General features: G+C 37.5%; 1 protein-coding gene across 3 annotated transcripts in view; it reads right to left on the reverse strand.

Annotated features, from left to right (window-relative positions):
- Positions 1 to 18,245, reverse strand: part of TLK1 (tousled-like kinase 1) — a 160,380-nt gene that overhangs the window by 17,793 nt on the left and 124,342 nt on the right. For all 3 annotated transcript variants that reach the window (XM_011945926.1, XM_011945924.1, XM_011945927.1), the window contains 2 exons: positions 5,889 to 5,986; positions 2,377 to 2,458 (listed from right to left, as the gene is read on the reverse strand). In XM_011945926.1, the coding sequence (XP_011801316.1) occupies positions 2,377 to 2,458; positions 5,889 to 5,986 (180 nt within the window). The remainder of the gene's footprint in view (positions 1 to 2,376; positions 2,459 to 5,888; positions 5,987 to 18,245) is intronic.

Here is an 18,245-nt window from a genome sequence, read left to right on the forward strand (position 1 = left end):
GAACTATCATGATAATCTTTTCTACCTTATGTTAAGCCTACTTCACCCATTAAGTTCTTAAGGATAAACTATTATTAGAATCAGAGAAACAGGAATTGGAAGAGAGCTCAAAGATCACTTTTGATGAATGAGGAAGGTGAGGACCCTGACATGTAATGTTTATTTAAGTTAACAAAATAACAAAAAATAGTGCATGGTTGAACTGATACCAGAACTGAAGTTCTCTTAATCTAAATCCCATAATTTTTCCAACTCAGAACCAGAAGCAAGAAGGGCATAGTCTTTGACCCATGCAACAGTCAGGATTCCTTTTTTTTTTTTGAGAGAAAGTGTCTCCCTCTGTCCCCCAGGGTAGGGTGCAGTAGCACAATCTTGGCTCATTGCAACCTCCCACCTCCAAGGCTCAAGCAATTATCATGCCTCAGCCTCCAAGTAGCTGGGACTACAGGCATGTGCCATCATGCCGAGCTACTTTTTTTTGTGTTTTTAGTAGAAACAGGGGTTCGCCATGTTGCCCAAACTGGTCTCAAATTCCTAAGTTCAGGCAATCTGCCTGCCTTGGCCCCACAAAGTGCTAAGATTACAGGTATGAGCCATGGCCAACAGGCAAGATTTCTAATAATCTTATCAGCTTATCTTAGCACCGATGTTCTAAGTGATTTACATGTGACAACTCAGTTAATCACTGCAACAACCCTATAATGTAGGTATTGTTACTATTCCCAGAAGGAGACATGAGACAGAGATTTAAATAATAAGCCCAAATTAATAAAATTAGTCAATAGCAGTCAGGATTTAAACTTAGCTGCCTGGCTTCAGAACCAAAGCTTTTAACCAACTATGCCAATATGTAATGAAGCACAAAGTATTACAAGGAATCTGTAATACTATCAAATACACCAAATCTATGTGAGAAGATGAAGAGGGTCCGGGAAGCTGTTTAGAGGAACTAAAGATGAGCATATACCCTTCATTCTAAGAGCAAATGGGAAGCTACTGGGGCTTTTAAGTAGGACAGATGATCAGGTTGCCTTTTATAAAAAGTTTACTCTATTTGCAGTGTACAAAATGACTTGAGAAAAGCAACGCCCAAAAGAAGACAACCAGCTATGAGGTTCCGGAAGAAGCCTTGAGCTAAGAGACAGAAGGGAAGGGTCATGGCTGAATTTACGAGAACTTAATGACATTAACAATAGCAGGAACTAGGGACTTACAATATGTGAGGGCAAGGGAACAAAGGCAAAAGTAGAGGATATGACGGTTTTTGTGTTTTTTTCACTTGAGGGACCAGGCAGATGAATAGCAATGCTATATACTGAAGTCAGGGAAGTCAGGAGCAGTGTTAAAAGGCATTTTAGAGGAGAGGAAGATAACTTCTATTTCAAATGTGAGTTTCCAGTACCTACGCAGCACCCACATGAGGTAAGTCAGTCATGTATACAAACACACTTTGAGGTACTGAGCTCAGAAAGAAAGTGTGAGCTGTGTATCACCTGGGGGTGACACCAAATAGACAACCCAGTGAATGAGAGAGGATAAAAATCTTCTTAAGAGAGAATACAGAATGATAAAAGGGACCTCAGGAATCCAATATTTAAAGGTTACACTAAAAGATACAACGTAAAGTACAAAAAAAAAAGAAAGAAAGGTATAAAATAGTGAACATGGGGAATAAAAATGCCCACATTTATACTTATGCATTTGAGAAACGAACTTAACATAGGTAGAAATTTGGATAAATTCAGGACATGTTAATACTTCAGACATTTTTAAATTAAGGGGTACAATCTTTCTATAAGTGTACTGTATTAAATGGCTACCTGCCTATCTTGATTTAAATAGCTGCTACTCTTTGTATTGGACTGGTTAATGGTGACTAGGTAACAAATATCACAGGGACTGTGCAGGTGGCAAACAGTCTTTGGATTCTGGAAAGAAGACAACAGAAGCCACAACAAACCCTTTTTTGTAATGAGGACATATAATCGATAAACAAAAGTACTTCTTTTTTTTTTTTTTTTTGAGACAGGGTCTTGCTGTGTCACCCAGACTAGAGTGCAGTGGTGCAATCATAGCTTATTGTGGCCATGAATTCCTGGACTCTGAGATACTCCCACCTCAGCCTCCTGAGTAGCTGGGGCTACATGTGTACGCCACCACACCTGGCTGATTTTTTTTTTTTTTTAGTAGAGACGAGGTCTCACTATGTTGCCCAGGTTGGTCTCAAACTCCTAGCCTCAGGTACCCTCCCATCTCCCAAAGCCCTGTGGTTACATGTGTGAGCCACCATGCCCAGCCAACATAAGTACTTCTTAACTACATACTCCTATATCCTTGCTACATTAGTGTAAAAAAACAGAATAAAATTTACATTACCTTATATACTTCACTAAAGCCACCTCTACCAAGTAGATGAAGTAATAAATATCTTTCATTTAATGTTGGGTGATCTTTGAACCTTATGGGTGGGGGAAAAAACAGACATATTAAAACACACACACACAAATTCCTTCTACATTGAAGTTCTACTCTCTTATTCTACTCCTAGCTATTTATTTCTCAGTTACTCCACTGCTAATTTCAAATTTCATTCAATATTTCTTTTCATTCTCTACCAGTCTACCTGCACAACTACCACCCATTTTAAAGCTTTGGTGCTCACAAAACTTAACTTTTATAGCTCAATATTCAGGATCAATGACCAGTTATAGCACTCTCACAAAGACCTAACAATTAGTGCATTGCCAAGAGCTTCATAAAATCCTCTATGTACTCAGCATGAATCATTTCTCTGGAAAAAATAGACTTTTATATTGGGAGTTATAATTAATATTTTACAGTATGGACATATGATTAAACACAATTATAAACTGGCCTTCATCATTAAATTTTACTGTCTTTGGACTTTTGTAAAATAAATTAACCACCAATTTTTAAAAATATTTTTTAAAATTAAAAAAAAATCACTCATAGGTAATACTACTACTATTACTATTTAGTATTTATTGTACTTGCCATATATAGGCTGAGTATCCCTTATTGAAATACCTGGAACCAGAAATGTTTCTGATTTTGGATTTTTTTTTTTTTTTAATTTTAGGATACTGCCAACTGAGCATCCTTAATCTGAAAATCCAAAATCTGAAATGCTCCAATGAGCATTTCCTTTGTGTATGACCTTTGAATGTCATGTCAGTGCTCAAAAATTTTCAGATTTCAGAGCAGTTTACATTTCAGATTTCCAAAATTGGGATGTTCAACTTGTGTGTTTTACGCTCTTACCTGTATTAACTCATTCACTTTTCAACTCACCCTATCAGGTAGGTCCTATAACTATGTCTATTTTATAAATGAAGGTACTGCTGCAAAGAGAAGTTAAGTAACTTGCTTAACAGCTAATAAAAAGCAGGACTTAGCAGAAAATTATGGTTCCAAAATGTACACTTTCAAAAAAACAAAACAAAACAAAACAAACCAATGTTAGCTTTACAATGCTAACACATTGCTTTTTTTGTTTGTTTTGAGACAAAGACTCGCTCTGGCTCATCTCGGCTCACTGCAGCCTCCGCCTCCCGGGTTAAAGCAATTCTTCTGCCTCAGCCTCCCGATTAGTTAGGACTACAGACATGTGCCACCATGCCCAGCTAATTTTTGTATTTTTAATAAAGACGGGGTTTCACCATATTGGCCAGGTTGGTCTCAAACTCCTGGCCTCGTGATACCCCTGCCTCGGCCTCCCAAAGTGCCGCGATTACAGGCATGAGCCACCACACCCGGAGAAAATATACTGTATTTTATTATTGTTTTCAAAATCAATTGACTACGGATTAAGTAATTTAAGCTTTTTCTTGAGAAACTTGTAGATATAAGAAATTTCTGCTTCGTTTCAAGTCACACTGTAAAGCTGTAACAGCTGATTTTATTTTCATCAATGTAAGTCAGATCCACAAAATTTGAAACGTAATTTTCAGAACAGTTAGTCTTAAATTAGTTTTCTACCATATGCTCTATTAGATTTTCGTTTTTAGACAGACTCTCACTTTTTTTTTTGACAGAGTCTTGCTCTGTTGCCCAGGCTGGAGTGCTGTGGCGCAACCTCCGCCTCCCGGGTTCAAGTGATTCTCCTGCCTCAGCCCTCCCAACTAGCTGGGATTACAGGCGCCCAACACAATGCCCGGCTAGTTTTTTTTTATTTTTAGTAGAGATGGGGTTTCACCATGTTGGCCAGGCTGGTCTCCAACTCCTAACCTCAAGTGATCCACCCACCTCAGCCTCCCAAAGTGCTGGGATTACAGGCGTGAGCCACCACACCTGGCCCCTCACCTTTTTTTTTTTTTTTTTTTTTTTGAGACAAAGTCTCACTTTATCACTCAGGCTGGAGTAAAATCTAGGCTCACGGCAGGCTCAACATCCCAGGCTCAGATGATCCTCCCACCTCAGTCTGCCAAGTAGCTGCGACAACAGGTGCATGCCACCATTCCCTGCTAAGTTTTGTATTTTTCTGTAGAGACAGGGTTTTTCCACCTTGCTCAGGCTCGTTCTCGACTCCTGGGCTCAAGTGATTTGCTTGCACTGGCCTCCCAAAGTGCAAGGATTACAGGCATAAGCCAGCACACCTGGCTTTCATTAGAATTTTAATCTGACATAATTTAGGTTATTCCATAACTATATTATTTCTTTCCCTGCACACCATGGAATGATCTGTGTATTTATGAATTACACATATACACAGACATCACAAGAAGGCCTTTCTAAGCAAGATTTTATTTCACTCAGAAATTGGCCACTTCCTATTCTGATACTTGTATTAACTCACGAAGCTTTAAACTACATGAATAGTCTTAAAGATGAAGTGTAAACAGAAACCTTTCCTCTCTTTTACATCAGCTAAATCCAAGTAGTACCTTGCTTAATTTCTACTTCTACGTCTTGCTCAATTTCTGTCTTTTTCATGAAGCTCCCACAAGCCCACAGATATTTTCTTTCCTTTCAATTGCTTCAACATGTACTATCTATGGCACTCATTCTGACAACCGATTAAGAACACAGACTGTAACCTCTACTTTTCCATTTCTCTCCCAATTCTTGCATAATGTGGGATACGTGGCTTACTGAAATACTTCTGGTTGAAATAATTTCTCCTTCACTACTGTAACATTAACTTTGGTATTCAAATATTTATTAAATGCCTGCCATATGTCAGGCACTGGTCTAGGCTTTATGGATACAGCAAGAACAAAACCAAGTCCTTGCACTCATGAAGCTTACATTCTAGAGGGAGGAGATAATAACTACAAAATAAATTTATAATTCCAGATAGTGATCAACATTGTGAAAATGTAAAGCAAGGTAACAATACTAAAAGAGGACATGAAGAGGAAGAGACTTTTTTTTTTTTTTTTTTTAAAGAAATGGGGGTCTCACTATGTTGACAAGGCTGGTTTTGAACTCCTGGCCAAAGCAATCCTCCTACTTTAGCCTCCTGAGTAGCTGGAACTACAGGTGAGCACCACTGGGCCTGGCTAGGGACTACAATTTTAAATAGGGTGGTCTAAGAATGGCCTTTCTAAAGAACATTTGGAGTGAGATAAGTAATTAAGCCAATTAGGTGTTTAGAGGAGGAACATCCAGGCAGAGGAAATGGTAATAAGCACAGAAGCCCACTGAGATGGGAATGCCCTTGACATGTTTTAAGAGAAGTGAGGACAGTTAGGTGGCCAGGGACCAGATCATAAAGGGCCTTCCAAGCCATGGGAACGACTTTGGATCTTTTCTAAGTACGATGAGACAACCCAAGAAGGAAATATTGTGTTTACGCTCTCTACGGGGCGGGGAGTGGAGGAGGAGTTTTAATAATATAAAACTGTGAAATGCAAATAATGACTTACTGTGAATTATCTTCATTGTTTATTCTTTTCAGCTCACGTATGTGAAGATTTCTGACTCTTTCCAAACGTTCAAGTTCTGCCTGGATTTCTGCCTCTTCCTGAAAATGAAGAGAGGGGACTATAACAAGCTCAATTTATTTGCGATATAAAAAAGATATTTTTACCCATGCATCAATTTTTTACAGTGATGGGAAGAATAGTATATTTAGAGTTAAAAGACCAAAGTGCTCTTTTCAATGCCCAAAAGATGGAATGAGATAAGGCAAAAACCTATTTCAAGAAACCATCCTCCACATGAAAATCTATACCTAATGAGATGCTAGGTTTTATTCTGTACTACAAGAAATCTATTTTTATAATGTGTATACTGAAAGGTAGTTGAAAACTGACATAACATAAAATGAGCTATTTCTAGTCCACGCAAATTTTAATTTAAGAAGGAATAATTTACTAGTAGAAAACAAATAAAATGAAAATATTTTACAATAGTTAAAAGAGGAAGAAAGAAAAAAGAATGATTCTTCCTACACCTTACAGCATTTGGAGTACAAATACATACATACATACATACATACACACACACACACACACACACACACAAATTGACCACTCACTTGGATAAATCTCACTGCAATCCTAAAGAGACATTACAACAAAAAATTTATAGATTGCTGTAGCAGACCCTAAGGTATCAGAGCAGAAGTAAATAAATCTTAAAGAAATTTAATAATCAATATAAATATTGTGACAAATACATTTTTGTCTTAAAATACACAACTTTTAGACTAGCCACCAAAACAAGTAAGTACACCTATCACTCATGTCATTCATTCATTCACACACACACACCCCTTTGTCAATACAAATTTGACTACTACTTAAAAAATGGGTAAGACAGCCGGGCGCGGTGGCTCAAGCCTGTAATCCCAGCACTTTGGGAGGCTGAGATGGGCGGATCACGAGGTCAGGAGATCGAGACCATCCTGGCTAACACGGTGAAACCCCGTCTCTACTAAAAAATACAAAAAACTAGCCAGGTGAGGTGGTGGGCGCCTGTAGTCCCAGCTACTCCGGAGGCTGAGGCAGGAGAATGGCGTAAACCCGGGAGGCGGAGCTTGCAGTGAGCTGAGATCCGGCCACTGCACTCCAGCCCGGGCGACAGAGCAAGACTCCGTCTCAAAAAAAAAAAAAAAAAAAAAAAATGGGTAAGACTAGAGCTGGGTGTGGTGGCTCACACCTGCAATCCCAGCACTTTGGACTTTGGGAGGCCAAGGCGGGCGGATCACCTGAGGTCGGGAGTGCGAGACCAGCCTGACCAACATGGAGAAACCCCGTCTCTACTAAAAATACAAAATTAGCCAGGCGTGGTGGCACATGTCTGTAATCCCAGCTGCTCGGGAGGCTGAGGCAGGAGAATTGCTTGAACCTGGGAGGCGGAGGTTGCAGTGAGCTGAGATCGCACCATTGCACTTCAGCCTGGGCAACAAGAGGGAAACTCCATCCCCACTCTCCACCCCCCCAACTACTGGCCAGCAAAAAAAAAAAAGGATAAGCCTGTGCCAGGTTTCAGTGAAAATTTCTAGCCCAATTTCTTTCTTCACTCTGTCACCCAGCTGGAGCGCAGTGGCATGATCACAGCTCACCTTAGCCTTGACCTCCCAGGCTCAAGCAATCCTCCTGCCTCAGCCTCCCAAGTAGCTAGGACCACAGGCATGCACCACCACACCTTTTTTTTTTTCTTTTTAGAGATGGGGTCTCACTATGTTGCCCAGGCTAGGGAACTCCTGAGTTCAAGGGATCCTCCTGCTTCAGCCTCCCAAAGTGTTGGGATTATAGGTGTGAGCCACCATGCCCAGCTTAGAATATTTTTAGTACATAATTTTGAAGTAAAGAAATATAGATCACCTTGGCATAATCTGTACCCACTAGAATTGCACATCTAGACCACATGGAACAGAAGTTTTTTCTGAATAATGCATTTAAATATTTCATCAGCTCCTTTGCTTCTTTTAGTAATTTATCTTTTGATATAAAAAATTCTTTACCTCAAAATATAACTCTGAAATTTACTTTGAAAATATAAATATTATCATTTCATTCAAAGACAGATAGTAGAGGTATAAAGCTTAGTACAACGGTACCTAAGACAGAAATTCAGAGGAATATTTTAAGCATTAAGAGGAAAAAACAAATTATATTTCTATCTTAAGGTTACTTTTATTATTTTAAAATGAAATTCTACCACTACTTGTTGCAGAGATATTTAATGCACATTTGATATTACATGGCAAACAGAAAATTTCAAAATAAATTCAAATGAAGATAAATCTTTCTAGAATTATTGGGAGATTTTCTAAAATAGGTACACTACATAGATTGTCTTAATTTAACTGAAATTTCCTCATTAATAGCTTCAGTCACATATATTTTTAATTTTAATTTTAAAAAGTGATATCTTAGGAGATTCAATAATCAAAGTTTCATTATAAAAACAGGAAGTAAATTTTAAAGCTTTGAGACAAAAAACTCAAAACACAGCTTAGTTATCATAGTTTAGCCACGTAAAATAGATAAGAAACTGGCCATACAGGTTTACCCAGGAGTATGAAAGAATTTAATTTACACTAGAAATCTAGAATCTAGATTCAGTTCTAATCTAGACTAGAATCTAGAAAGCAACGACTTTTCCCCTGCGTATTACTAACATTTGCTGCTCAAGAACTTAATTTGACTGTCATACATGTAGGAAGCTACTCAATATTTGGTAGGCTGGTGAAAGTTTAAATAATCTGACAAAATTGTGAAAAGCCTATTAGAATAAATACTTGTTTTAACCTTTATTTGAAATTGTGGCATGGGGAAACTATCTCAACAGTGAATTTATAAAAGCTAAATCTTATTGAGTCATAAATATGTTACAAGATTCAAATAGGTTGCTGAGGAACAAAATTACATTTGTTTTATAACCTTCAGATGTCTATACAATGGTAGTCATCAATATTACAAAATAAATACTTGTTAAAGTAAAATGTATGTCTGTATCAGCAAATTAAAGCTTTTTTTTTTTTTGCCTCTAAAAACATGACAAATATGTCCCATAAAAATCTTACAAAATAAAAGCACAAGCAAGTTTCATTCCATTTGAATTGTTAAGTTTACTGGAAGAAAAACAAAATGTCAGTAGCATTAGAGAAAGAAAAAAAGATGGATTCTGGGTATTTAGAAGGAAATCTCAAGGGAAGAAATTATGTCTTATATAGATAGATATAAACCCACCACACTCAGTGAAATATATTTGTCTTTCATCTTGTAACTTAGTATTTCGCAATATCTTAGACTTCAAGCAAACTGACACACTTCTGGGGGAAAGGTAACTCTGCTATTCTAAAAATTCCATTAAGAAAAGGTACATATATTGTGATGAGCTGAATGTCTGTGTTCCCCCAAAATTCATGTATTGAAGCCCTTATTCCCTAATAGGGCAGCATTTGAAGATGAGGCCTTTGGGAGGTACTCAAGGTTGGATTAGGTTATGGGGCCTTCATGATAGGATTAGTGGCCTTATGAGAAGAAAGGTCCCCCCACCCCCATCCAAGGAGCACAGAGAAAAGGCCATGTGAGGACAAAGTGAGAGGGTGGTTATCTGCAAGCCAGCAAGAGAGCCCTTACCCAAAACCAAACTCTGCCTGACCTTGTCATGGACTTCTAGAACAAATTTCTGTTGTTTAGGTGCCCAGTCTGGTATTTTGTTATGGTCAACACACATACTTGTAGGTACATGCTAGGGCAGTACTATCTAGCACCTTGTCCTCAGAGAATGGGGCAAGGCCCAGTTTTGGTTTGGCCCAGGGTACAATAGTTTGAACTACTAACTTATCTTTGCTATAGATCGTTTCCAAAGATCTATCCAGTAGCCTACATTCTCCTTGCCTGAGACTGACATTAACCTCTGGGCCATCCTCAGAATTACTCTTTTTCCAAGGGTTCAGGAGAACACAGGATTAACTAGGCTTATAATTGATCTGAATTCATCACAGAATAGAATCCTCAAACTCATAGCAAAACTAGGCCAGATGAGTAGACTGAAAGGAGACAATCCAATCAGCTAAGTTGTACTTAGTAAGAACACCAAGTTTTAGTCCTGAATTCATACACTAGTTGAGCAGTTAACAAAAGCAGAGAAAATCTAGAAGAAACAAAGAGACAAATAGCATCTCCAGAAATGAACTGGTCTCTGTAGGCTATTACAATGAAGAAGAGACATAAATAAGAACAGACTGTAGTAAAGAGAGAGGTAGGGTTGGCAATTAAATACACAATAAAAGGACATGGCTCTTTTCTGTTTAAACAAAAAATACAATGGAAAATTCAACAATACATACTATAGCTATTTTAACAGTATTTTAAAATAAAATCTAATACTCTCACATAAAAAGCCAAGTCAGACAGGTATACAACAGATCTCAACACTGTCTCATTAAGTAATCTGCAAAAAACACTACCTTCTAACAATTAAAATTAAAAAAAAAAAATGTGTACGGATAAATCCCACAGCAACTTCACTAAAAGACTTTGTCCCTCACCAGATCTTCAGCATAGAAATGGTTTCTATTTGTAATCAAAGTCTCTTATGGCAACTTAATATTCCTCTGGCTCAAGTCTATAAGCCAAATGTAGGCTGTAGCAATGCAGAATTTCTGTAAAACTCCAGGTTAAAAATGATAGGTGGTTCCTATGTGAGGGAGATGTTTTTAAAAAAGAAAAGTAAATGGTAGATGAATCTGGAGTATTCTGGAACATTTCTCATAATGGCATTTTTTTCAAAAGGCAATTATTAAAAGGTGAAATATGGTAGGCATTAAAACTATAAGGTTTAAAAAGTTATAAAACACATTTTTATATGTAAAGCCAATACATTTCCTGAAAAAATTAAACTTGCTAAAGTTATTTAGCAAATCCTGAATACATGTTACATATTCTCTCTACCAAAAAACTCAATTTCTAAGAACTGCCTTCGCATAAAGCCAAGATAAAATAGGAAGTATTTTGATGTATTATTCTCAGCATGCCTATAACCTATGGGAGTTGGTAGAAGAATATAGCTTGAAACAGTCTATTCACCGTAACAACACTACTTGATTAAGAAAACCAGTTCGGAATGAGGTTTTAACACCAGCCAGGTGCGGTGGCTCACGCTTGTAATCCCGGCACTTTGGAAAACCAAGGCTGGTGGACCACCTGAGGTCATGAGTTCGAGACCAGCCTGGCCAACATGGCGAAACCCTTTTTCTACTAAAAATACAAAGATTAGCTGGACATGGTGGTGCTTGCCTGCAACCCCAGCTACTCGGGAGGATGAGGCACAAGAATCACTTGAGCCCAGGAGACCGAGGTTGCAGTGAGCCAAGATCACACCACTGCACTCCAGCCAGCCTGGATGACAACAGAGTGAGACGGAGAAAAAACAATTTAACACCAAATTCACTTTAGTAATGTGAACAGTATTAATCCCTTAAAAGTTAACATCTCTAAGTCCTAAAAAAAATTAAATTTTAATTTCACAAACTATTTATAATGCCATTCTAAAAGTTTACCACCAAGAAAGCGAAAGGTGAGATTAACAAAAGGCACTATTAAAATCTAATTAAGGGCCGGGTGCAGTGGTTCATGCTTATAATCCCAGCACTTCAGGAGGCCAAGGTGGGCGGCTCACGAGGTCAGGAGTTTGAGACCAGCCTGGCCAACATAGTGAAACCCCGTCTCTACTAAAAATACATGAATTAGCCGGGCATGGTGGCAGGAGCCTGTAGTCCCAGGTACTTGGAAGGCTGAGGCAGGAGAATCGCTTGAACCCAGGAGTTGGAGGTTGCAGTGAGCCCAGATTGCGCCACTGCACTCCAGCCTTGGTGACACAGCGAGACTGTCTTTAAAAAAAAAAAAAAAAAGCTAATTAAAATGAAGGGCAGTGCAAAAAAACAATTGAGAAAATTACCAATTTATTTCGAATTTATCCTTATTATGTCACCATATTATATGCTTTCCCATATCCTAAATATGAATGTGTGAGATATGAACCAATAAAAGCAAAAGCCAGCCAACCAACCAATCAAAATAACCACCTAGACAAAGCAGGTCTGAATTTTGAAACTATTGCACCATAATCATATTTTTGCTTGAGAATAATTGTATAGATTGGGAAGAAGGCTAGGAGAAGGAGAAAAGACAAAGATCATTAAATACTGGGGGCTTTCTTTCCTAATTATATAAGTGTTCCCTCCACTCCCATCCCCAATCACTAAAGTGGCTTATTACTGATGAGAGCATACTGTATCACCTCAGGTGTGTTCAACTAGCTTAGAAAATTAGTACCTTTACTCAATGTTTTGCTCTCTACACACTTCATTTCCTGTTTTTCTGGGTGTGTGTGGAGGGGGTAATGGTTTATTCTCCCTTCAAATGCATAAATACATACATTAATATCCATAACTTGGAATGACTATTAAAATAGGCAGGTTTTAATTCTGTCAGTTCCTCTAACAAAACAAAAACTACCTCCCCAGCATCAAATAAATGTTTAAGAATTCAACTGATTGGCAAAATTTAAATATCTAGCACACTTGTCTTAAAAATATTTACAGCTGCTGTATTATAGGAGTGAAATTCTGTAACGTTCCACACTAAGAGGCTGACACCAAGCCTGAGCACACACTGGTGCGATGCCTTCGTGTAGTGTACTGCAGTCCTTCTTCCAGTTTTCTTTTCTGCTTCCCCGCCTCAACTTTTTTCTTGGTAGAGACAAGATTTCCAACTCTTGGGCTGAAGCGCTCCTCTGGCCTCTGCCTCCCAAAGTGCTGGGATTACAGGCATGAGCCACCACGCCCGGCCTCTGCTTCCTTTTAAACCTAGTCTTCTACAGACTCATTATGCATATGGCATGGATTTACATTTATGATTGGGAAGGGCTGGTAGCCAAGCAACTGTTTTCACTTTTTTGTGAAAGTTATCTCTGAACTGAATTTACAGATCTGAATTACAAACCCTGCTGATGGCTAACATGATTTCTAAGATTCTTTCCAAAATGTTTTAAATTCCATTGCCTGTATAACCACAGGATTAATACTAAACACTGTGGGTCAGGCACGGTGACTCACGCCTGTAATCCCAGCACTTTGGGAGGCTGAGGCGGGCAGATCACAAGGTCAGGAGTTCCAGACCAGCCTGACCAACATGGTGAAACCTCGTCTCTACTAAAAAATACATATAAAAATTAGCCAGGCACGATGGCGTGCGCCTGTAATCTCAGCTATTCAGGAGGCTGAAGCAGGAGAATCGCTTGAAACTGGGAGGCGGAGGTTGCAGTAAGCCAAGATTGTGCCACCGCACTCCAGCCTGGGCAAAAACACACACATACAAACACACACACACACAAAGGGGAAGTAAAACACCTTTTACCTCTACATTTTCATTTTGGTAGCTGAACATTATCTACTACCAAGTTAAGGTTGTGTGATTATAAATAGGGAAAAATAGAGCCAGGATAGTTTGTAGGTCCAAATGTGAGTAAAAGATAAGAACGTAAACACTAATGAGTTTTCCCATCTACAGCTACTTAATGTTCTCTCACCACAGTCATCTTTTTGGGACAACTACTCATTTTTAAATGGAAAATAGTAGTAAGGACAAATTGTAAAGTTAGAATTCCAGCACTCTTCTTGGCACCTTTCTGGGGCACACGTGTGCGCACGCACGCGCACACACACACACACACACACCAAGAAATCAGGAATCTTTTAACATTCTTCATGGGCTTAATCACGATTTTTTCTAGTATAGTGTACTTTTCCCAGAATTCCACTGGAAACTGCCTACACAAGCAGCATCTTGTGTCAGGTTCTACGGAAGCATCATGTACAATGTAGTTGGCTTTAACTGAGAGAATTCCTAGAAGATTTCTTCCAGTCATGGCTACAAATATAAAGATGAACAACATGTTTAAAGATTAAGCCCTCTAGCATTATATTGTTCATTATTTTCATTCAAACCTAAAGTGACAAAAAATGTCACATATAAAAACTTATTCTTTGTGGTCATATAAGGGTTTGATAAGTCAGATGACAATGGTGTTCTAGAAAGAAAGACCAACGGGGACACCAAACTTCAAGAATATTTGGGGGTCAATTCACCTAAAGCCAACGCCCTGTATTCTCCACTGTTCAAAAGGCTTGTAGACAATCCATTGTCTTCCATTTCAACTAGTTGCATGGTCCACTGTGAAGGAGTGAGAAAAGAGCTGTGTACTTGTTCTTGACCTGTAAAGATTTCATCATGGAAGATTAATACTGATGCTGCTGCTGCCTGTTACTGGTTGTTTCTCTTTGCAGGTGCCAATATCGATCAGAGAACAGGATTTCAGTGGCAGAGTTGTTGCTATACTGTTATCTCTTCAGAACGGAGGCACAAGGAGAGATGAATGCCACATCGCAAGGAGCAAAGGAGAGAGAGAGAAAGAAATGGTGTCAGGTGGCATGTTGGATGTGATTTTTGTTTTAGTAGAGATTGAGATGACTGTAAATTGTTTAGCTGATTCCTTCGGTCTGCAAAGATACATTTGTGGTGGTGCTGATGATTCTTGACTAATCCTGTTTCAATTACAAATTGGTTATGTTTTTCAAATAAAACTCTGGCACTTATATTCAGGGCTCATAAGTCAAATGCACTCACACACACTCACACACATACCAAAACACACACATTAAAGCCAATCCCTACTACACTATTTAATACTCCATACTGAGATGTCACACTTTCTAAACACATTCTCTCCAACTAATCAAATATTTAAAATCAAGAAGACAAAAAAATTTGAAGACAAGAAAATAAAGAGTAACATACCCACATGTTATTCATATCATAAACTTGAGCTGCAGCAGTCTCAAGACTTAGTTACTGGACCCAATAACTTTTAAAATTCTCATTTACTCATTAGTCTGGGGTATTATGACTAGTAACTTGTATCTTTTTAAAAACATGGACATTTCAAGGAATTTAATTTTGCAGGGATTGTATTTTATTTTTAGTTTTATGTGTTAATTTAGTGGCAATCCTTGAAAGTAAATCCATACCGTTTTCTTCAACTCCAGAATAAAGATCTGACTATATAATCAACCTAGCAGAGCTTCTGAATCACAAAGATGAATTGTTTTCCCATAATTTGAATTTGTCAGAGACAGGTATCAAAACCTGATCAACTGTAAGAGCCAGCAGGTTTTTGGCTGGTTTCCTTGAACCCACGATTCCACATGGGCACAGGTAGATAAAATAGGATCATTAGAAGCTTTGCCTCAAATTAACAACTTTTTAAAGATAGGAAATTACTCTCTTCGCAACTACAAACTTTTATTAATAACTGGGGAAGTCTGTATATAATTAATGATAACCAAAAAAGTTATTTGTTTCTTCTGAAATACTTTCAGGAATAATTTGTATAGTCTCCATATATTTTATTATACATTTCTATTCTAAGAATTCCTTAAGATATATTTTAAAATTATTTGAATTTTTATTAAAAAATGTTTTTTTAAAAGGTCTTTGTTGACTGACCTTTAAAAATAAATTGAGTGAAAATCAATATATTAGTTAATAACAAAGAAATATTATAGTTCATACAACCGTCACTAACATAATGCCCAAGGAAGAAAATATGTGAAAGAGAATGAAAAAGAATGTGTATGAAAAATAATTAACTTAAAACTGTTCTCCTTTATCTGTAATGAAAATGGAATAGTATGTTCACCCCCCAATACACCAAAAAAAAAAAAAAAAAAAACTTAGGGAAAAGCAAACATTCCAGTACTTAACAGAGATAAAAGGAAAGCCACAATGAATTAATTTTTCTGAATACAATGAATCAACTTACTATTAGTCTACAACAAAATAATTCTAGGAATTAATCACATGGGTACAGTATTGAAATAGGACTGGGAATGGTTCAAGTTTTGGCTTTGTCACTTACTGGTGGTATTACTCCAGAGGAAATATATCTAGATCTGGGCATTCGAAAAGGTGTAATTAATGTTCACTCACAAATGGTTAAAGCTTCAAAGTCTATAAAAAGTAATATGTAATTCCATTAAAATGGGAATTTGAATTATGCCTGTGTCAGGCAGAGTACGGCAATAAATCACTTAATAAATGGGTGAGCAATGACTGCATAAACTGGGAACAACTAAAACAATAAATATTACATAAAAGAATTCTTGATACAGTTGAGGGGAAAAAAAAGTGATGCTCCACAGTGATTTCCCTAATCTCAGAAGAGAAAATTAATAAGCCCATAAGTAAGTTTACATTTACTTTTTGGTAGTAACTAGCAATAACTATTTATTTTAGCCAAGTACTTACTTTTGGAGGTTTCTGCCTGACTCTCATTCCTTACTCTATCACACTTTGGATAACAGAGTAAGGCTATGTTTGGATTTATTATTTTTCTAACCCTGAAGAACAGTATAAAATATGAACTAAACTTTATGATTTACTCAAAGGTAAACATACTTTTTCATATTTTAGTTCAGCTTTTCAATTATAGTGATTATCATTATGAAACACAATGCATGTCATAAATTATCCACTTCAAGAAAAAGTAAACAGGCCTGTCTATTCTCTTTTTTTTTTTTTTTTGAGACGGAGTCTCGCTCTGTCGCCCAAACTGGAGTGCAGTGGCCGGATCTCAGCTCACTGCAAGCTCCGCCTTTCGGGTTCACACCATTCTCCTGCCTCAGCCTCCCGAGTAGCTGGGACTATAGGCGCCCGCCACCTCGCCCGGCTAGTTTTTTGTATTTTTTTAGTAGAGACAGGGTTTCACCGAGTTAGCCAGGATGGTCTCGATCTCCTGACCTTGTGATGCGCCCGTCTCGGCCTCCCAAAATGCTGGGATTACAGGCTTGAGCCACCGCGCCCGGCCCTGGCCTGTCTATTCTCATATGTCCATATGCCATGGGCTTCCTCAACAAACTTTCATCCTTCAGTGCTAAGAAAGTTAGTCTAATAATTAATTCTGCTTAATGTTAAGAATTTATTGAAGGGACAAAGGGCAAGAGAGTCACCCGTGCTAATGCAAGAGTATGCCAGGCTCCAAATCTAAACCACAAACTGACTGATTATATTTCCTGTGCAGGACACAAGGGGCATCAAATATTCAGATCCAGCCTATGGTAGAAGCTGTATACTTACAAGTTGGAGTACAGTTCACATCTGCTTAATAAACCCAGAAGCTGATAAGACAGAAGTGATAATATCTTTTCGTTTGACTCAAGCCTGTCCTGTGTGTGTTAAAAGTCTGTTTAATCTTTTTTAGAAAACAGAATGACCTTTTTTCCCACTGTGCTTCAGAATACCAAATAACTTATTTGTATACATGTAACATTGCTTATTATTTTTTAACTGTATAACTCAAAAATTAATACTCAGTTCTAAGCAGGCAACCGCTATTTATGCTCTAAGGTGACATTACTTGCTTAATTTTGTTCCCTGTATGTACTACTGGCCACTTTCTTTATAATACACTCATTCTTCTCACCCAAAATAGTCTCTCAGAAGAAAATCTGGGTATTCATGACATGAGAGTATGTTTCAGTATTGTTAATCCATTTCCCCAAAATATTCCACGATGAAGGTCAAAGAAAATTTATGTTGTAAATTAGTTAAAAAGAAGATAAAGTTAGAAATCTAAGACTGCTCAGTAAATCTGATAAAAGCTAGAAAAAAAAGCAGGAAAAAGATTATGGAAGGGACAGTTACAGGAAAGAGTAAGTAAATACGAAAAATATAGGAGTCAAACACTGGGAAAGAGGAGAATATGAAGGTTAGAAGGTTTAGTGTTCTACAACATTTTACAAATGTCTATATAATATTTGGACACTAAGTATACTTTACATTAGAAAAGTGTTTTTCACAGAAACCAGTGTTTTCAAAGTACCAGGAAAGCTTTAAAACCAACCAACCAAAACAAAAACAAACCCTCCTTTGAAGCCTTTTCAAAGTGTACTTTTTGTAATACAAATAGCTAATTCTGAATTTAACTGCTTTACAATTTCAGATTTTATAACAGATTTTCATAAAATAAGGTGCACATGTAAAATGTCATCATTTAGAAAAAGTAATCTGAAATTTGGTATTACATGTGAAAATAGTAACCCTTCAGTAAAACTCTCAAGTACATCTTGGAATCACTATAACTAAGTAAATAAGTATTCCTTTATCACCACAGGCTGGTTAGAAAATAACTGGTAAATCTTTATATGAGACATCAAGCATAGGCCCTTACGAACTCATTATAAAAACAGTTTAGGTGGGCACACA

This window comes from Colobus angolensis, unplaced genomic scaffold (genome assembly GCF_000951035.1).
Source record: "Colobus angolensis palliatus isolate OR3802 unplaced genomic scaffold, Cang.pa_1.0 Scaffold247, whole genome shotgun sequence".
Taxonomy (NCBI): Eukaryota; Metazoa; Chordata; class Mammalia; order Primates; family Cercopithecidae; genus Colobus; species Colobus angolensis.